Source organism: Lineus longissimus, chromosome 3 (genome assembly GCF_910592395.1).
Source record: "Lineus longissimus chromosome 3, tnLinLong1.2, whole genome shotgun sequence".
In the NCBI taxonomy this organism is placed as follows: Eukaryota; Metazoa; Nemertea; class Pilidiophora; order Heteronemertea; family Lineidae; genus Lineus; species Lineus longissimus.
The window spans coordinates 24,587,445-24,609,892 of record NC_088310.1 but is presented as its reverse complement, the minus strand read 5'-3'; the positions used below and the strand labels follow the sequence as shown (position 1 = coordinate 24,609,892).

The following is a 22,448-nucleotide window of genomic DNA, read 5'->3' as shown; positions in this document are numbered from 1 at the left end:
AACAAGGATTGTGTCCTACGAGACAAATACACCATGACTTCAAAGATGGAAAAATAAAAGAAGTGGCCTACACACATAATACTGTACCTTTGATCGAGGTGTCATGTTGGTCAATGTGTCTGAGGACCAAGCACCGAGGAAGTACAAAAAAATGACAATAAATGTCAATGGTTGTAACTTGTGCAGTGTATCAGAAATACCCCAGACCATGCCAGGCATCCGTTCACTATTGTCAGGCGCGGATCCAGGATTCAGGGTAAGAGGGATTGCTCGTGTGCTTCATTTCTTTGTCAATTTTAAGGATTTGTTGAAATAAGAGTGGGCACAAGCACCTCCCCCTGGATCCACCTAGCTGTTTGGTGAACAATAGTTTTATAATGCTGCAGCTAAATGACTTCCTTTCACTATCCTTCAGAAAGTTTAACCACTTCATCTGAGATTTATGGTTCAGAAAATTTAGCCCTACCTTCATTGCAGGCAATGCCGTTGTAGCCTGTGCCAACACAGTCGCAGATGTAGCGGTTCCAGCCCTCAGTGCAGTGACCTTGATTCATACAGGGACGGCTGGAGCACTGCTTATCCATGGCTAGGCAGTACTCTCCGATGTCTGCGATCTCCTGCTCACGAGCGTGCAAGGCCAAGTCGACCTTGTCCGAATTCACCTCTAGGTCATGGATGCAGCCAACAAATCCGACCTTCAACATAGCCGTCCAGACGGAGTATGGCGTCATATAGGCCTCACTACGATGATTCATACCGCCAACAAACAGAGACCCACCTAAGTCTAACTGTTCGTTTTTACCTCGTGTTTTGTAGGTCTGAGTTTCATCATCAACAGCAACAGTCCCATCTTTCCCGTTATGTTTTATTACAACCTTATGTGCAATGCTATCATTCAGTAATTTATCTGAACCCTTGACCTTGACGAAGCCTGAACCAAGGTCAAGAATGACAAAAATTCGTCCCTGGAGAAGTTCCACAGCAAAGAAATCTGAAAGGCTTTCTGCTCCACTGTTGTACATGATCAGACCATCTGGTTCGGAGGTTTGAAATTCAAAAGCAATGCTGCCTTCTTGTGGTGCTTGCCAAGGAGGGATTCGTATGTATGAATTCGGGGTTAGGAAAGTTATGGGCTGGGATACGATGAAGTCTTCGCAGATCCCAAATTTTACATCACCATAGATTGATATGAGTTCGTGCTCAAGAACAGCAAGATTGGTTATGTCAAGACGTATACTGTCAGCAATGTACATCACCTGCAAGTATAAACCAGAGCAAGATATTACGATATCATACGTGTCTAAAGACACTTTTCTCTGTTTTTCTTCTTTCTTATTTTCTGTTAAAATTATTTTTTGTTTGAAGTCCAAAGTCTGGGTGAAGTTGCCTAAATGATGATGATAATGTAAACGAATCTGAAAATCAAAGGAATAGTGAGAGAAATTGTGATCAGTTTAATATTTCAAAAGATTTTACATACCAGTATTTACTTAAGATTTGTAAAAAAATATGCTTACTAGTCTGCGCAATTGATAATCCACATTCTCATGTGGATATGAAAAAAAATGTATGTTCAATTCTTCATAATTAGCCTGAGGAATAAGTATCTATTGAACCATACATAAAAATCAAGTTTGCCATTTGATCCAAAATCAATAATGTATATTATACCTTCTTAACCTATCTCTACAATAAACATAGACAGACCAATATTATATACATGTAACTGTATATCTAATGAATAAAGGTTGCATTATGAATGAGTTGAGAAAATGTTACAAAACTTAGAAGAGCTAGTTTAAGAACCACATTATGCATTTCAATATCTTATACCAATTATGTGCTCTGAGAAATGTATTTGAGATGTTTTTATATAGGAATATGAAAACATTGACAAGCTTTTACTGCCCACTATCACACTTCTATTGCACTCTTTTTCATGACCCCTTTTCCAGGATAACATTTCACTTGCAATTACTAGGAGCTTATAGAATGTCATGCGATATTTCAAGTTATGCAAAAAGTTTCCAATATCCGAAGACATAAAAAATACAGATGTCAGATTTCTCATACGAGTTGTATTGGCAATGCATCTTGAGGTTGGACATTAACTCGGTTGTTGACCAGCATAACAATGTTCCCTATCTCCTGGGGTTGATACTGAGTATGGCCATGAGGGGTTGTTACTGAGAATTTCCATGTGGGGTTGATAACTTATTTGCCCATGTGGGGTTTAAACTGCATGCGTATGTCCTTGTGAGGTCGATACCAAGTATGTCCTTGTGGTGTTGATACCGAGGATGCCCATGTGATGTTGATACTGAGTATGGCCAAGAGGGGTTGTTACTGAGAATTTCCATGTGGGGTTGATAACTTATTTGCCCATGTGGGGTTTAAACTGCATGAGTATGTCCTTGTGAGGTCGATACCAAGTATGTCCTTGTGGTGTTGATACCGAGGATGCCCATGTGATGTTGATACTGAGTATGGCCAAGAGGGGTTGTTACTGAGAATTTCCATGTGGGGTTGATAACTTATTTGCCCATGTGGGGTTTAAACTGCATGCGTATGTCCTTGTGAGGTCGATACCAAGTATGTCCTTGTGGTGTTGATACCGAGGATGCCCATGTGATGTTGATACTGAGTATGGCCAAGAGGGGTTGTTACTGAGAATTTCCATGTGGGGTTGATAACTTATTTGCCCATGTGGGGTTTAAACTGCATGCGTATGTCCTTGTGAGGTCGATACCAAGTATGTCCTTGTGGTGTTGATACCGAGGATGCCCATGTGATGTTGATACTGAGTATGGCCAAGAGGGGTTGTTACTGAGAATTTCCATGTGGGGTTGATAACTTATTTGCCCATGTGGGGTTTAAACTGCATGAGTATGTCCTTGTGAGGTCGATACCAAGTATGTCCTTGTGGTGTTGATACCGAGGATGCCCATGTGATGTTGATACTGAGTATGGCCAAGAGGGGTTGTTACTGAGAATTTCCATGTGGGGTTGATAACTTATTTGCCCATGTGGGGTTTAAACTGCATGAGTATGTCCTTGTGAGGTCGATACCAAGTATGTCCTTGTGGTGTTGATACCGAGGATGCCCATGTGATGTTGATACTGAGTATGGCCAAGAGGGGTTGTTACTGAGAATTTCCATGTGGGGTTGATAACTTATTTGCCCATGTGGGGTTTAAACTGCATGAGTATGTCCTTGTGAGGTCGATACCAAGTATGTCCTTGTGGTGTTGATACCGAGGATGCCCATGTGATGTTGATACTGAGTATGGCCAAGAGGGGTTGTTACTGAGAATTTCCATGTGGGGTTGATAACTTATTTGCCCATGTGGGGTTTAAACTGCATGCGTATGTCCTTGTGAGGTCGATACCAAGTATGTCCTTGTGGTGTTGATACCGAGGATGCCCATGTGATGTTGATACTGAGTATGGCCAAGAGGGGTTGTTACTGAGAATTTCCATGTGGGGTTGATAACTTATTTGCCCATGTGGGGTTTAAACTGCATGAGTATGCCCATGTGACGTTGATACCAAGTATGTCCTTGTGGTGTTGATACCGAGGATGCCCATGTGATGTTGATACTGAGTATGGCCAAGAGGGGTTGTTACTGAGAATTTCCATGTGGGGTTGATAACTTATTTGCCCATGTGGTGTTTAAACTGCATGAGTATGCCCATGTGACGTTGATACCAAGTATGTTCATGTTGGGTGCATTTTCTAATACCAAGTAATAACCAAGCAATTTCACTTCCGAATTCTCCATTTTCAGTTCAATGCAGTTAATATTTCTTATTGGGTAACCACATATTGCAGCATGCTATTCAGTGGCACTTTAATAATCTTGTGTGGTTAGATCTTGATATCAGACAACAGTCCGTTTTTCAAAAGGAAAACTCTTCACTGAGCAGCAAAAACAAAGTTAGCAAGAACTATACTGAAATAGAGCCTTGACTTAAAGGATCATCTTTCATAATTGAGATTCTTGAAATAACCATAAAGGTTCAAATGCATAAATCCCTGTTTCAAGTGTTTACGCAAATCTTTGAATAACGCTAAAAGTCCTTGACATGCTTGAGGAGACCACTCATCACCCAAAACTGTACTCAAATCTTCCACATGAATTAGAAATCTGATAGCCCATCAAATATTTTACCATTCCATTTCTCACACAGCAAACAGACCACACGCTGGTGGAAATTAATTTTGCAAGTCATTAACTCTGAAGAATCATGACAGACAATTCTATTGCTTGAAACCAGTGATTAATCCTTGCCAATATTCAAGACTTCAATGATAGATTTTGACTCCCACTAAGAACTGATAGAGCACACTGGAGTACAGATTTGAATCAATGAGTTGTTGACAAATGACTGAAATCAGTCGCATCCCACTGAAGTAAACGATAAGGAAGCACACTTGGGATGCCGTATTAAGATGGGGAAGTTTTGATTTGATGTGTTCAAAACAATTCAACTGTTTTCCTCAAAAAACTGCACTGGAATTGATAGAGATCACTTTTTAAGTCTTATTATATAAAAAGCTTGACAATCCACAACTGGCCCCGAAATGGCCAAAAACATATTTTCAAGATGGTTGTCTGGATACCAAAAACTAGGTCAAATTGTGAAAACGAAATATACACGACTGGGTATATTGCCAAAAGCTCACACCATGCCAAATGCTGTCAATCTAGCCCCAGCGGCTAAAAAACGTGCTCCGCTCACAGACGACAAATGGATCACACCATACGCCACAGTATTGTAAAATCTCCCCAGGTGAGCTAAAAGTTACCACAGATGACAGGATAAATCCATAGCTTTTAGCTTTGACATCCTTAAAATTGTATACCATCTCATAAAACCCATGCTAATGTGATATGCTAAAACTCTATCTAACATTTTTAAAAGATCTCGCCAAAGGCAACTTGTGGACAAGATTTCAAAATCATGAGCTCACAATCTGTTTAATTTTTCTGATTGTATTTGCAAGTCTTTGATGGTTCACTTTCAAAACCTGATGACTCAATTATCTTTCCATAAAATCCTTTGTAAATTTCAACTGAAAGTAACTAATCTGGAAACTAAACTGATGAGCATTACTTTTCTGTTAGTTATCTGAGTCATCAATCTTGAGCTTTAAGAGACAATTTCAATCTTGAAAATCTGGAATCTGCACAAATGCCTCATTCAATTAGCAGCCTATGCCCTGTTAATTACAAAGCTAAATTAATCATTGGTTTAATTGATTAGTCTAATGCGACTCTTGCCTTGGCATTAACTTGCATGATTTCTTAAGGTTGTGGTTTAGGTGATGGTGGTGAAGATGATGATCTCTAATATCCAATGGATTTTTCCTGCTGAAATTACTTCGCCGATATTTTGACTATGACTTATAGATGTATGGGTGGTTGTTTGAGTGCACCCTGTTATAGCCAATGGACACCCTCTTCGGTCAGGTTTCTGTCTCCAATAGCCCGGCTGATAAGCCCGAACAACCTAGTTTGATATTTGAGTTTTTCTCTTCTACACTGGTTGACTAAGAAGGCTTAGGATGCAGGTGTACCCCTATGTGTAGTTAAGGATTGGGTTAATCAACTGTTTTGCTAAGTTTTAGCCGTTGGCATGACAATGATAGATATGGTTGGCATCTGTACTCATACCTTCTGATGAATGTACTCTAAACAGAAGTCAAAGAGACGGTGAATTGACAAAACTGTTCTTAAACAATTTTTATTCAGAAGTACAAAATGTTAGCATGTAGACTGGATGAATGACTTGAATTGCATTTCTCAAGATTACAGATGGTTTAAGCAGTTTGAATGTCTAGGCGATGGCAGCAAGCATTTCGAAATTATAAGAAAAGATGCAACTTTTCCAGATAACACTCTATCTGTCCATTAGTCGTTCATGCCTTGCTTGGGCTCATCTGCAATAGCTGGAACAGCCTATTCATCAGCCAGCACATAGGGGGCTTCAGTATTATGAGGTTTCCTGATTAACTGTTCATCATCCGCAATCACTGTCGGCAACGCAAGGGACAAGAAGCATTGGCAGTTTCGAGTGGAAGAGGTGATTCAACTTGGCAGTGGGCAAAAAGTCAGAGATAACAATAGTTGCACTCAAAGTAAACATCAGACAGTTAATGTAATCCAATTCTAAAACCTGATAGCTTAAGGGTGCTTTATTTTGACATTTCCCATTAACAACTCAATTGGTAGGATGCTGACAAGCAATCTGAAGATCTCTGGTTCATATCCAAAATAAGTATCTGCACCATATTTTCAGCATTACTGGTTACAGAATGGTTGAACATTGTGACTTACTACTATTCCGTCTCCCCAGCCTAGTGAATGGAACAATTGGTTACAACGTAATCTTTTCTACATCAACTTGGACATGTACACCACTCACAATAGTAGCCGCATGATAGATGGTGAAAAACCTAATCCTATGATATATGAGCGTCAACTAAGATAATTAACTAATCTAAAAACATGTATGGACTGCATGCTGCAAGACAATTTATTTCACTCCTGCCAATTCAAATTTCAAAGCTGTGAAAAACGGATCCTGCCAACCAATTGAAGAAAAAAGTATCATGAAAATTAAGACAGCTTTCATTAATTGAGTCACCAATTGAAGCTGCTCTTGTCTACTGAAATGAATTATTGCCCCGAGGTATGGTCTGCTATACCATATCAAGCTTTGCATGTAGCACCCTGTCCAGCTAATTGGTACTCTGCCTTATACATGTTATATAGAATACTCTTTCTGATCAGATTTTTCAACGACCATTCATGTCCAGCAAGAGTTTTGTAGGTGTAAAGGTCAATATCACCAGCTTCCCGTCCACTGGTTATGCCCATGAAACTGCATGAACCGTCAACAATAGCCTGGTATGGTATGAAACAAAGCTAAGGTTCATACCTTTTTTTCCCCCAAAATATAAATTGAGACAAGTTCATCTCTCAAGGGCAAAGAAGCAAAAAGTTTTCAGACTGTCAAGTTACAAATTCGTTCTTTAATTAGTTGTCTCATAACTCTCTGCTTCCGATACTCTGAGTATGGAAAGGAGCCAGTTCAGATATCAATGATGTCAATTATTTCAGAGCCTTGGGATATTAAGCGACCAATGGAAAGACCAGTTCAGCTGAAATCGAAGGTTGAGACATGTGTATTGAGTGCAGTTATGTTCTAAATGTATGCATGTTCCAGTTCAACATAGATAGAAGTGAATGGTAGGGAGCTCAAGGCCATGACAATATCAACAGTATCAAAGCTGTTTGGCCGATGTTTGATTGAAGGTGTTGAAGGTATTCGTATGAAAGAATCTGTTCTGAAAACTGAAAACTGTCTGAGAGCAACTGAAAGCAAACTTTAAGGTGGAGTGTGACTGAATGTTGGCTACAGTCGACAGAGTGACTTCTTCTTCCAGCCAACCCATAACTCTTCAAGCTGAAAGAATAATCTATCAGATTTCACTATTAATCTCAATCAACAAACGACGCATCACATCATTCATCATTAAACTATTTTCGAGATAGTTGACTGCCTTTCAAAGCTTTGATAGATGCTTACAGAGGTTGTCTGTAAACCTAAGACCTAAGACTCTATACAACTAAGACCCAACTATAAAACTAAGACCCACAGGACTAGAAAACTAAGACCCAACCAGAAAACTAAGACCCAACTAGAAAACTAAGACAAATACTTAAGTCTGATAAAGCAACATTTGAGCAATCAAAATTCATGTCAAATTACCATTATGGTCAGGGTATTTCTTGCTGGCGATCATCCCGGCCAGCAAAAGATGAGAATGGGATCTAATTGTGTTGAGAGGCCACCAGATTGATCCTGCCTCATTCTATTCCGTGGTCATCACACCATCCTAATCCCCCAGAACGCCATGGCAATTTACAGCTGAATATCACCAATATTGCCACAATCATCACCAATACATCCCTAATTTGCCAACATAGAATCGCTCATATGAAACGTTTTGTCAGCTTTCAAATGAAATAAAAGCTGCCCTTCTGAGTGATTCAGTCATCAGGGTTTTTTATTGGGGGTGGTGAAAGGGTTATGGTACCAAACGAACCCATGGGTTCCAGGAAGACCTTGGATTGTGTTAGTCTGAGGAGACCTATAGCCCACTGGTTAACAGTGCTTGCTAGCACGCATGCAAAAGGGTCCAGGTTTGATGGGGAGACCCTGGGGTTGTATGTTTGGATGACGCAGTGAGGCTTTCAGGGAACTAAAATTCCTGGCTTTTCACCATCCGTCTGAGATGTAAAACCGAGGTTCCTTGAGTCGGTTTTCTCTGCCAGGGCAAGGAAAACACCCAACCGAGTGAGAAACATGTGTAGCTTGTGCGGACTCTACCCCTGGCTGTGGATGAGGAATGCACCAGATGGAGAGCAAATGCTGAAGAGGAAGAAAAAGAAGAAGAAGGTAGCAACTTCTGTCACATCACTGACGAATGCCTTGGTTTTATCTCAGCTTATTGATTGTTCTTCCAGCCACTCAGGGAAACACTTTTAGCCAATACTGTATAACAATATCCCATTATTATGGGGAATATCATCAAGGTTGGTTAATACCTGTACCATACACCTTTCAGTCCAATTTATCAACTCAATTCCATGATGAGAGTTCTCTTCTAATACTTCTTCAGGGTGGCAGATAATTGCACGTTCAAGTTAACAAACCTGTCACCAAAAGCTAACGTTCCAATAGAACTGTTGTTTTGATTGCTCCTCCCGAGAGGAAGGAATTGCCAGGTTCATAGTCCCAGTCCAAACAATGCCAAAGGCTGAAGTTTCATACTCCTGATGGGAGGGTCAAGGTAACATACGTGTACCAAAAGCAACGGCATTAATTTCCTCCCTTAAAAAATTAGAATGTGTGAATGATGCCAAGGGCAATAAAGTAGCACCCCTGGGCATAATTCAACCAAAGACATGCATTGCCAATCAGTCACAGTTATGACGACATTTCATGAAATGTCGACAGCAGGAGGGTGAAGTTGATGACAGACCTCTGCCTGGGATTTTGTATTGGTTTCTAGTCAGGTTGGATGCAGGATGTGGTCATATCAATACTAGTGTAATTATTCTTTGTCTGCAACATCTTCCTATGCAAATGTGAGTCCTGGAGTGATGAGAATTTATCAGCAAACCATATTTAAAGGGGGTTTTAAGATAATATGTTTAAAGGGTACTGTTTAACAAAGTGTACCCGGCCTATGTCACAGGAGACTGAAAGGCCAGCCGAGTACACCCGGTCTACAGCATCAAAGAGTTAAGGCAAATACAAGCAGAAGAACATTTCAAAATGCTCTAATGGCAATGTCCTGATAGCACCCAATGTAATGCCATTTATTTATTGACATGGGCTCAAATTCACCTGAATGTTGTCTGAGATGTAATGCATATTTTTTTCTGGCCTGGCAACCTCTTGTTATTTGCCAGTGGGAGCATTAAGGTTACAGGGCATATCCCTAATGGACGTATATTTGTTTTGTGGAGAGGCCATTCCACCACTCTTCCCTCTGCTTCCGAGAGATACTTAATGGATAATCCCCAAGGCAGTGGCTCTTTTTGTTGATGGCTAGCATACCTGTTTCAACGAAAGAATCAGGTAAGTTTTTTTTTCAAGAGTGCAATATTGGACATCTTGAGGTGAAATTGCATAAAAAGTTGAAAATGAAAACTAATCAATGAAATTTAATGTATTCCACATTATTCACAACAGTGACATCATAGTCTACAAAACTTTATCGGTATTAAAATATCACATCCAACTCTGAAAATCCAATATTTGGGGGGAAAGACTGAATAGAAATTTGAATAATTAATGAAATTCTGCCAACCTGTTCTTAGAATACTTTGAGCAGAGCCATTAGCCAAATTTTGAAAACAAAACATGCTGAATTAATAAACAGAATGTCAGTACCTGACTCAAATTCGAATTAAGGCAACCAAAACAATGTGATGATGATTATTTCATAATTGATGCTGGTATTCCTTTCTAAACTGAAACACTGAGTACAAATGGAAAAGCCTCCCGAGTTCCGCTTTTGGTTTAACAAGAACTGGTCGTTTGAAGCAAAATACAGAACAACTTTCCAAGTGTGGTGCTGTTTTGTGAAATGGACTATTTGGCGGTGTATACGAAACCCGAAGCGCTAATGCCCAACACACACTATCGGTGATATCATGTAAAGACATTGATTCTTGCAAAAAGAAAATATTTTTCAATTTATCTTGAAGTTTACCTTCGTGAACTTTCCAATTAAAACAAGGGAGATATTTGTTGAAATGCATTAAAACCCACTTCATTATTAATCTCATCCCCGATATGTTTTAGGTGAAGAAATGAGCGAACCTTTGTTTCATCCAATTGGATTTATGATCAAATCGCTTTAACAAACTTTATTTACCGATAATCCATAATATTAAAGATAATAAAAAAACATCTTGATAGATTTTGGAGACTCCTGAGTATGTAAAAGATATGTGTAAAAGATATCGGTAAACAGAATACAGTAGCTATAATCAATGACATCTATACAAAGTTTTAAAATGTTTTGATTCAAACAATATGGTGAGATAATAGATTGAATATTAAGAGGGATGAATGGGTTACTGTTATAAATAGATTATACTGATTTCGATCTGCAATGTCAACAGTACGTTTTCATTTATTCATCCCAAAATGTTGATTCTAATCAGTTATGCAATTCTGTGATTCAGGTTTTGCAAGATGTAGTCGAGTTCCATGAGTAGTCGTGTTACTGGGGTTCCACTGTAGTATGTCTTGCAGAAACTTAACTTCCAAATTTACCTCATTGAGAAGTATACCTTTTGAGTTTAGCTAATAGTTTTTTCATTACTGCACTCTACCCTCTGACATCGGGGATGGAATTTCACACAGTTGCAGGGTGTGCCACAACTACACAACGTCAAGTACAAGAACGTGAAAATCATTTTTTGCTTTGTAACCATGTTCCATTAGCACAGTTGCCAAGATACATAGACCAGTAGTCAAGGGAGCCCAAACCCACACCCTGATGTGATATAAGACAAGCCTCCACATCGTGGTGATTTCTTACCCATAATGGCAACTGATATTGCCATGATTGGCATCACTAACTAGGAAACTAGACAATTTATCATCAATGATCTACCAGCGTTTGATTGCTAGTCAATTTGACAATGCCCCTGGTGTATCGTTTTGAGTGACCCTACGGAGCAGCCAACACATCTAGAATAGTAATGGTCAACAACAGTGGGAGAGTGTGGACTTTGGGTAAGATGGTTTGGAATGTTGAACCAACATTAGAGAACGCTAAAGGTCCTAACCCAGACTACGGGAAAGAGCCAGCTAGGTGGGCCAGATTAAATTTTTCAATGTTGCTAATAGGTGTCTCTACTTGGTGTGATTTCAAGTACTTTTTGACCGCTTCCACATTTTGTACCAACACAATGCTTATGGTTGCAATACTTAAAACTGCTGCAGCAAAAACCATGCACAGTGTAAGTATTACATACACTATAACCATGTTTGAGAACACTAATAATAACTTTAATGCATCCATCCTAAATTGGACTTTAAGGAAAAAGTCACAACCAAACTGCTGGCATGACATTGTCACCCTGAAGATTTATATTAAATTGCCAACTCATGAAGATAAAACAGAAAACCTGTTTTCAAAATGCCACAGCCAAGCGTTAAAAAGGGATGATCTGCTATTTGACACTGTGAGCTGCAACCAGCTTTACGAAAATCTTCTCAAAGGAAAGAAAAACTATACAGTTCTTAAAACACAACATATCTCTTTTCTGCAGCCCGGAAACCATGTTCACATAATAAGTATCACCTAGGGCAATGCCAGACAAAGAAATACTTCATGCATTTTACTGACATCCTCAATCCCTAACATCACCAACAAAAACATCTGTAATTCTGTGACACATCCCTTAAAGCTAAATGGCATCAAATACTTTCTTCTTCGACATTGTTCGAACAATATAGTTGTGTTTAAAGGTGACATGTTATAATTGTGTGCAGCATAAATGCAGCATCTGTTTCCTTATATGAGATCCATCCTTAAACATATTAAAGGGGTAAATGGGCTTTTTTCAAGTTGCAAGGACGGGACCAAAAATCCTTTGAAAAAAGATGATTTTCAAGATCTCCACCCATTTTTTTGGGCATAATTCTGTTTAGGATTTCATGTCCTAGATGATATGGACTGTGCTGGAGGTGGGGAATGTTGCTTTGAACAGAATGGATGGAAAACATGGTAAATCCCATCAGTTAACTAAACTGCCTTTGGTGGCTGTCACATTTTGCAGTTTGCTGCCAAAACTGCACCAATGACTACAAATCCCTTTCCTGCAGACCTGATCAACTTGATTTGAAAGTAAACCAACAGCTTCATCCACAAATGCCCTGAGACCATTGATACCAACAAAAATAGTTTTAAACCAATTTACATGCCGAGTACTCCATAAACTAAAGCAGGGCATTTCTCTTATTCAAAATGGCACTGCTCAAAGCATACCAGATCATTAGTTTTTAATTACATCTTGGCTTTTCACCCCACTTTTAAGTGCTTTGCCAGTAACCATATCACAGGTTAAACTCAAATTGTAGTATCTTTTCTAACCAGCACCTTAGGAAAACCACCAATACCAAACTTCCTTCCTAACGTATCCATTCAAGCAATAAAACCAGTCATGAGCCCCAAAGCAACTACAATTATCTTACAGATTTCAAGCCTTTTGACTGAATTTCACTTCAAAGGCAGAGCTGAAGCAATCTCATTCACTAACGTTTAAAACATTGGTTTCCGTTTCTTCTTTTTTACTTAAGATTCACTACTACTGCATAGCAATGTATAACTGTGTAGAACATTGAAGAGGTTTCCCCTCCTCGTGATTATGTCACGCAGAAGATACAGAACAGCTTGTAATTTTTTTCAAACAAAGCGTAAAACCAACGATTCTGTTCTTGCCTTGGGAAAAGGTTATCGCAAGTTACTTTCATCCTGTAGTGAAAGCTTTACTTAAAGGAATTCCAAATAGAATAGCTTTCACCACTGGAGTGGAATGTATAGTGAAGACTGGAATTCCCTCTTATCTAAAAGAAATTCTGCAAGTAAAGACCTTATGAGGTAAGCACCACCAAGACCCAGTGCAGAAGAAGGAGATCGTTATCAAGTTAGCCTCAATGACAAGTTTGCTAGGGAATAACCAGTACTCTTGCATGCTTTCTGTAGTTCTGTGGTAAACTTTTGCCTCTCACAACTTTTCATCTTGAAAGTTATTAAAAGACCTGAACCAATATCCACCACGGTCCCCACCAGGTGGTCACAATAACATAATCGATTGTGACATTTTCAATATCGTACTGACAGGGTCATCACCCTCTTAGTCACCCCAAGGGATTAACATTTTCAGGGTTTCAGTCGGAAATGTCAATGGCAATTTGTCATTCCTTCCAACCATTTCATCAGCAGAAACCATTTAAACCTAGAATAATGATAATATCGGTGATGGAAAAAGTTTGCCTGCAATCTTTATGAAGTCGTACATGTAGGATTTCTTTAACCAACTTAACAGACAACCAAAGTATAAGACCTAACATATACAAAAACATTTGATGGCCAAATCAACAAACAGCCAACACTATCGTACAACAAAACAACTACAGTAGTCCAACCTATATCTAAGTAAATGAAGATGGCTTTGCAGCTCTTTCACTAGAACCAGGGCCAGCATCTTTCCCTACTGAGTTTAGCAGCAATCTCTCCACAAAGCAAATAACCCCTTTGTCCATGTCTGAGACCAACATGACTAATGCTAAGACAAAGGACGCCTATTGATTTATTTGGTCAAATCGGATCAGATCTGAGTATCCAATGACATACAGGACGACGTCTGGAATGGTCAGACATGCCACCATAAGACATTCCAATGGTTTATTGGAAACGTCTTTGCATGTTTTTAGCCTGGGAGAAGTTTTCGATCAAAATCAATTTCGGGACTTGTCCGGTCAACATGTGACCACGTATTCAGTCCAAGTAGCCTCACATTGTTACTACATGACAACGAAAGATATCTCGATGGTTTATTGGCTACGTCTTTGCGACGCCAAGTTTTTAGTTACATGTTAGAGCAGTTTTAGGAGGAAATCAATTTGTGTTGCTGTAGCTTAGTGTGACTGGGGCAAGAGATAATAATGGTGCTTTGGAAACTCTTCACTGCAATAATGGCAGGCTCCGATAGTTTTGTGAGTTAGGAATAATCAATTGAATGTTAACCTTTTTATGCCTGTCTGCTAGCTCCCCTTTGGATTGCTTCCTATGTTTGTCCTATTTTTAAGGAAAACAATTCCGAACCAATGATACATTGTTTTGAGGTTGCTATGCGTCAGTATTTGGCACTTTACCATGTTTATCATCACGGTGTGAAGCCATGAGATAAAGCCACCCTGTTATCCCCCTCCCCCACAGAGATTTCTTGATACGTAACAACAGCATTTGTACGACATCATTCTTGAATGCCACCTATGGAAATTCCATTAAACTGCTTCTTCTTGATCACCGAGCGTTCACTTCCAATAGTGTCTCCATCTATTCTTACAACGTCGAATTCAATCTCTCATCTACGATATTGGCAACTCTAAAATCGCTTACATTTACAACCAACATCACATCAATGAACCTGTAATAACAACTTTACAGGCATTTTGTCGACGTGGCCTTTTTCAGAAGTTGGGATAGGCTGAAAATCGCAGCAGGGATATCCAACCTAGTTTTCGATGGATCCAGGACCAAAAGTGGCTGTGGCTGGATTCAACCAAACCAGCTGGGATATGGCTTTCTATTTCATAAAGGACTTAAGACGACAAAATGAGTTAAAATCACTAATATGAATTTATTTAAGAATCTATACAGACTAGACTTTGCTACTTTTCGATTTAATTGAATCAAAACTTACGTTTTTCATGCATCCCTTGAAGTTGTTTCGTATTCTTGACCCAGGGAGGTTACCAGTGTCGGGGCTTCCAGCAACGTAGAGAATGTTACTTGAGAGCATCTTGTATTCACCGGACGTTGTCCCAGTTTTCTCGATACCATCTACGCTCACACGGATCTGAAAAGAAAAGGTACCAAATATTTTTGATCTGTTTTGAGTTGTTGTATGCTAGTCGGTCTGGGTAAACTCATTTCCCTTTTTAGGTACATGCACACATTTATGTTTAATGGAAATCAAAAATTTTTTAAATCATTTTTAAATTATAGTATAATCTTTTACACCTAGCCCCCCAAAAACCTATTACAATCAGACAGTGCATAGGACATCTCCCATCTCATATTCAGGATGCTTCAGATGTCCTTAAATTCAAATGTCAGTTAATGACCTGGCTGTACGCGAGGTACTTTGAGGGGGCAGCGCCTTGAGCACGATTTGTTCGGTGGAAAGGCGCCCCACACAAATTTTATAATGTATGTATGTATGTAGGACACAGAGTTTACTATAGTATATTTCAAGAATTTGTCGATTATTTGACTATCATTCCAAACGCAGACCTGTCACACATCACCACTTTATGACAGGTCTGAAAAGTTTCATATTATGTGCTTTGATCAAGACCATCTGAAATTGTCCTTTAGTAAAGTTATTGCGCGCATAAATGTAGGACAACATACAAAATAATGGAACAACGTATAGATGAACAACACAAAACAGCAACCTCAGCTGGAGAAAAAACACCTGCCACATGTAAATTTAAACTGTTAAATCAGAAAACTGTCAGTTAAATAACACAGCAGAGAAATCACTAGAAGCTGCAATGATTGAATAATTGCTGTCAAATCATCACAAAATATCAATTCTAATGACGAAGAGGATTACTGGAAGTTATAACATGAACATGAACAAGGGGAGGGCTTCACAACTTCGGGATAAAAAAAACAGTGACTTTAACACAAACCTTCAGAACAGTGGAATAACAAGCATAATTCTTTTTATCAAACATGGTAGGCCAGGGATCAAATGCAATTGTAAGGGGGTATCATCACAGAGACAAAAAGCAAATAATGTTAATAACATCTTGAGAATCAGCTGCTTGACAACCGTTTCTCATGAACGTGATGAAAAGATGTATCAAATGGCGATATAGAAGTGTCTCCATCTGTTGACATACAACTGAACTGGAGAGATTAAGAATATCGGTCCATTTACTCATAGTTGGCCGCAGCATAACTAGACGGCAATACCAGCAAATCGATTACACTTAATGACACCAGTTGTACTGTTGACGACAGGATTGAAATTCCCACAAACTTTCATCGAGGCTGAAGCAGAATAGTATGCTGATTTGCATTTGGCGTTGTATTATGAATACAGTTGGGTTATTGAAATCAATGTCGAGACCCTTTTAACACTGCAGAAATTGTGAACAGCATGTTTTTTTTAAGCTGTGCTCTAACTCTAGATTTACTACCTACTATAGATTTCCCAGAGAAAAAAATTGTGCCCAGATCTCTGGAGAAACATAATCTAGATGGTTTGAATAGTGAATCATGTGGATCATGTGGATAGAAAGTGAAATCGATATCCTACATGTAGTGCAATGGAGCACCGCTAAATACTCAGATAATCTTCAAAAAGCCTCTATGTCATCCATAACGACAACTGCGAAGAGAATGATAATTCATCGCTTTCAACTTCGGCGACACAAACATTTTAATTTCAGTTGCGAGTTGAATGTAGCACCCTTGAGACCGAGAGCGGTTTAATCCAAAATCCTCAAGAGCGCTTCAGAGGCAATTTAGCCCCGCAATCAAACATAAAAGACATTGGCAAAGCAATATAACCATTTGTCAAGTTGTCATCAATGAATCAAAGATTTATGCTGCGCCTGACTGATTCGTCAGACTTTTTGTAATGGCATCTACATCAATGAATGTACGCTACACGTAGTATCATTCAACGTGTGATGATAACACTGGCGCTGTTGCTTCCTTACATGCTGCAATAACGTGAAGAACTGAACTAGTGAAGTCCAGTGTTTTGAGATGGCAGTGCTTTCCTCAAAGGTACGATCGGGCATTTGGATCAATTGGAATTTGATTTCTACCATAAAGGCCATGCATGTGACATAGTTCTTGCTGCTGATGCTCTTATCAGAAATAACATTTGAGAATTCTGACTTACTAACTACGCTAGAAAATATATTTAATGATAAGACAAATTTGATGACCAGTTTGATAAAACTGCACGAGAATCAACCCTATAGCTTCAAGATCCAAGAACCACCCAAAGCAAGGACTACATTGAAGGCCTGTGCCAGACAGAATTTGCACACAAACGAAAACTAAATGAATTTCAGTGATAAAATTTCACTGAAATCAAATCTGACAGAGTTTGATTTCAAATTAGAAACTCTGGGGCCAGGGGATCCGATTTCTAGGAGACTGGATTGGCAATGACGGTGTCATGCCCAGACACTAGAGATAATTTTATCCCCAGAATCTGAACATCCTTCCGACACCTCTGACTCATTGGCCATAATGCATCCATTCATGGTCACGGCACTGGTGATAAACTTGCCACTCATGTCCGCCTGCTCGTTATCTCCAGGGGTACCAGAGTATAATAACTGATAAAGAGGTGATTAATGTTATTGTCTAATTACACCTTAGTTTTAACACCACTACGATTGCTGAATGTCCATTTGCATATGGAATTACGCATCAAGTTAGAAAGGAAACTGGGCTGTAAACTCATCTTTCATGATTCCCTGAATAACTGTGATGACCCTGTCAGAGTATACACTTTATGTCTAAGTTGATACACTGTACAAATGAAACGGCCAGGGGCCATTGTGCTCACCGTATACATCTTTTAGTAGGCAGGATCATGCTTAATTAAGAGGTGAATATGGTGAACACAATCAGGCATGAAGACTTTTTTTAGATGTGTATTGATGTCAAGTAATAAGACAGGGCAGTATATATAAGTTTATGATCCAACCAATAATTGTCTATGACATCAACAAGATCAATATCGTGTGATTGCTAAGAGTCCCTGCAATAAAAAATTCATCGAAAAAAAGTCATTAATAAGCAAGATATTGCATGTCCTACTTTTTCAGTTTTGACCCCCTGGTGGCCAAATCAAGAATCAGATGAGGCCAAAATTCGGTGTCAGAGATTATCTGATGTAGGGGGTTACATGTACCAACTTTCAAGTTCATAGCTTCAGCAGTTAAGAAACGTGCCATAGTTACACTCTAATGGCCAATTTACGCCATTTGACCTCTGTGACCTAGAAAAGGAGGTCAAATCCAAAAATCGTAGGACATGTGGTGTATCCTTGCTAGAAGTCCCTGCCATAAAAATTTTATCGAAAACAATTCACTCAAATAAGCAAGATATTGCACTTCTTCCTTTTTCCATTATGGCCCCCTGGTGGCCGAATAAAGAATCAGATCAGGCCAAAATTCGGCATCAAAGGTTATCTGATGTAGGGGGTTATATGCACCAAGTTTCAAGTTCATAGCTTTACTGGTTAAGAAACGTGCCATAGTTTACACTCCAACGGCCAATTTACGCCATATGACCTCTGTGACCTTGAAAAGTAGGTCAAATTGAAAACCCGTAAGACATGTGATGTATTCTTCCTAAGAGTACCTACCATAAAAATTTTATCGAAAACAAGTCACTTATAAGCGATATATCACACTTTTTAGATATCCACTTTTGGCCCCCTGGTGGCAAAGTTGAGAATCAGATCAAACTGAAATTCAGCACCAGAGGCTATGTGATATAGGGGGTTATATGTACCAAGTTTCAAGTTCATAGCTTTAGTGGTTAAGAAACGTGCTATAGTTTACACTCTAACGGCCAATTTACGCCATATGACCTCTGTGAACTTGAAAAGTAGGTCAAATTAAAAACCCGTATGATATAAGATGTATATTTGCTATGAGTACCTACAACGCAAGTTTCATCGAAAACAAGTCACTAATAAGCGAGATATCACACTTTTTAGATATCGACATTTGGCCCCCTGGTGGCCAAGTTGAGAATCAGATCGGACCGAAATTTAGTGTCAGAGGTCACCTGACCTAGGGGGTGCTGTGTACAAAGTTTTAAGTTCATAGCCCTAGCGGTTAAGAAACGTGCCACTGTTTTTTAAATAGGATACGACGACGGACGACGGACGACGGACACTGCGGTATTACATAAGACTCCCCTACGGTGAGCCAAAAATCAAGAAAATGTAAGATACAAGTCAGAAAAGACAAAAGGGAAAAGATAAAAAATAATAAAATAAAAAAATATTTTTGGCCGTCCCTGACCGGGGTTTGAACTCACGACCTTTGGATTGCCACAACACGAAAAACACAAAACATGCAATTTCGGCCATATCTGTGTCTGCGTTGTGACCTCTGTGACCTCGACAAGTAGGTCAAATTAAAAACCCATATGATATATGATGTATCCTTGCTATGAGTACCTACCACAAAAGTTTTATCGAAAACAAGTCATCAGTAAGCGAGATATCACACTTTTTAGATATCCACATTCGACCCCCTGGTGGCCAAATTGAGAATCAGATCGGACCGATATTCAGCACAAGAGGTTATCTGATATAGGGGGTTATATGTACCAAGTTTCAAGTTCATAGCTGTTGCGGTTGAGAAACGTGCCATAGTTACACTGAAACAGCCAATTTACGCCATTTGACCTCTGTGACCTTGAAAAGTAGGTCAAATTAAAAACCCGTATGATATATGATGTATCCTTGCTATGAGTACCTACCACAAAAATTTCATTCCAAACAAGTCATTAATAAGCGAGATATCACACTTTTTAGATATCTACATTCGGCCCCCTGGTGGCCAAATTAAGAATCAGATCGGATCGAAATTTAGTGTCACAGGTCATCTGACCAAGGGAGTCCTGTGTACAAAGTTACAAGTTCATAGGCTTAGCGGTTAAGAAACGTGCCACTGTTTTTGAAACAGGATACGACGACGACGGACGACGACAGACGACGACGGACGACGGACACTGCGGTATTGTAAAGACTCCCCTACGGTGAGCCAAAAATGAAGACCGGTCATCACTTATTCTTGATTGTACCAGTACTAATACTCAGTCTTGGGGATCTGGCATGAAACTCAATTTTGAAGATGACTGCTTGTAGATAACAGGACGAGCCACTTTGTTCCAGGCCCAACAACGGTTCTTGCATTTTGAGGACCATGCAATAAAGGTCTGATCACCTGAAAAATTGAGTGTTGCATGACGACATCATGGTTTATGTCAGACACATCCAAATCAAGGTACAATGTGTCTGAGGTCACACATGACGTCAAACAACACTTAATTTGTACCATGATCAGAAGTTAACTGGCCCCGAAAATGTTTTGGCACTGCAAGTGCTCTCAAGTAAGTCAAGTATTTGACTTGACTGTCTTCTGTTGAGGTTAACATTGGAAATTCCCTAATCCTTTCCATGCATTTTACAGAATCCCTAACATTATAGCACAAAACGATTTTCTAAAACGGAAAATTTCGAAGCAGAATATCTTTTTTGTGATTCTGTGATGATAAATCTCTTCAACCTTTCACCATGTTTGCCTAATCTCCTGAGAGCCCCAGCTCACTCACATGTCACGAGCGATAAGCAATGAGTCGTCAGGGACATTTTCATCCTTTCTATAGCTCCGTCTGAATGAAAATCTTCGTCAACACCCAGATTATTTATTCATTCATCATTGCGAGATGGAGAAAAACCTTCTTGCAATCCTAAAGTTGAATGCTGTCATCAATTTTTTAACCAATTTTTGGTCTTTATTATACAGGCAGTCATGCGTCTTTCTATATGCAGATCCAATGTGCACTGGTGATTACCACGTTATCAGGAAGATTTTGTCAAGGGGTAGAGGGATGTTTTAAAGGGATAATGACAGCTTAATACCACTCATCGAAATTTATCACTGGGTATCATAAATGCATGTTTATGATCAATGAATCAGTGTGAATTTTTTGTTGCCCCAAAATTATATGAATCTGTTAAAAAGAACAGCTCAACATGCTCAAGGGTATTTAAGACATGATCCCAGTTTTCTTTGTTGTGTTAGTTACTCCGCCCAACCATGTATTCCCATATACATAAAGTGGAGAAGTGGTCTGAACCAGGATAGACAACAATTAGATAGGGTAATACATTTCACATTCCGACTGGCCATATCATAAAGTGCCTAATCACTAGCCCACAAGAGTGTCATCCAGACATCGATCACATCTCTTGCCAGCCAAGCCTAATCCTGGGAACCCTGTGTCTGTTTTCCAATATGTTGCACTCCAATGGCCTCACACATGCCAAAATGGAATACCACCAACCATAGTCGATAGGGAATTTGATCAGCCCATATTGGACAATGGAAACGGAAAAAGTAGTAATGGCCAGTGATGAAGGTTTGTGCAGCATTCTTGGGATAAAAACAGAATCTCGTGGCAATTTGTCCAAAGGAGGTTTCACATTAAATGCAAAATGCTGTGATTCAGAGCAGGGAAGCCAGTGATGACAAATTATTCTGGTCAGCCATTCAGCAGTTAAGGGATAAAGAATTTAATTGAATTTCTGAGTTTCTGCTCAGAAATGCGGCAGGTCGCACCAGTTTATGCCTGATCAGCCCATTTACTGACATCATTCGCCAAGAAAGAGTTCAAAGGAACGTCCATCATGATGCATTGACCTTATTACTACGACGAAGAACTCTTCTATCACATGTTTTTTTAATGAATAAGAGGTCACATCATGTCTTAGCCATCGTAAAACATCACAGCGATGTCGGGTAATGTGATTTTGCACTCTCGTAAGCAGAGTTTGAATCAACACTTTTCCACATAAAATTGCCAGCGGAGATATTTTGATCGGATTCATATAATTGGTACGTGATGTAAAACCCACAGAGGAAATCATGACAGTTGATTTTCACCCAAATGCAAAGATGACGATTATCAACTGTTAAAAAGTGGGATTTATTTTTCAGGAATGTCTATGCCAATGGTGATTATTGAGAGCAGCATGAATACGTTGATGTATAATTAAGTAGAAACTCCGACCTTAACTGTGACAGAGGCTGCTGCAACTTCCCCAGAATCTGGAACAACATCTTCAAGTCACACATGCTACCAATACCAACAATATGAATATGAGTAAAACAAAAACACTCATATATTCAGGAATTACTCCAACGTATTGGTTGAAACGTGTAGGACCTCCTGAATATGAGTAAAACAGAATTACTCATTCTTAAGATATCAGAATATTTTCATTACATAACTCAGATATATATCAAACACTTTTTGAAATGTGGCATCCAACAACAAAAGC

The 22,448-nt window shown here is 39.2% G+C and overlaps 1 protein-coding gene across 4 annotated transcripts in view; it reads right to left on the bottom strand.

The window, feature by feature from the left end:
- The window catches only part of LOC135484320 (neurexin-1a-like), a 372,440-nt gene that overhangs the window by 212,010 nt on the left and 137,982 nt on the right, over positions 1–22,448 (bottom strand). For all 4 annotated transcript variants that reach the window (XM_064765666.1, XM_064765669.1, XM_064765667.1 and 1 more), the window contains exons 5-6: positions 15,027–15,182; positions 467–1,256 (exon numbers count right to left, since the gene is read on the bottom strand). In XM_064765666.1, the coding sequence (XP_064621736.1) occupies positions 467–1,256; positions 15,027–15,182 (946 nt within the window). The remainder of the gene's footprint in view (positions 1–466; positions 1,257–15,026; positions 15,183–22,448) is intronic.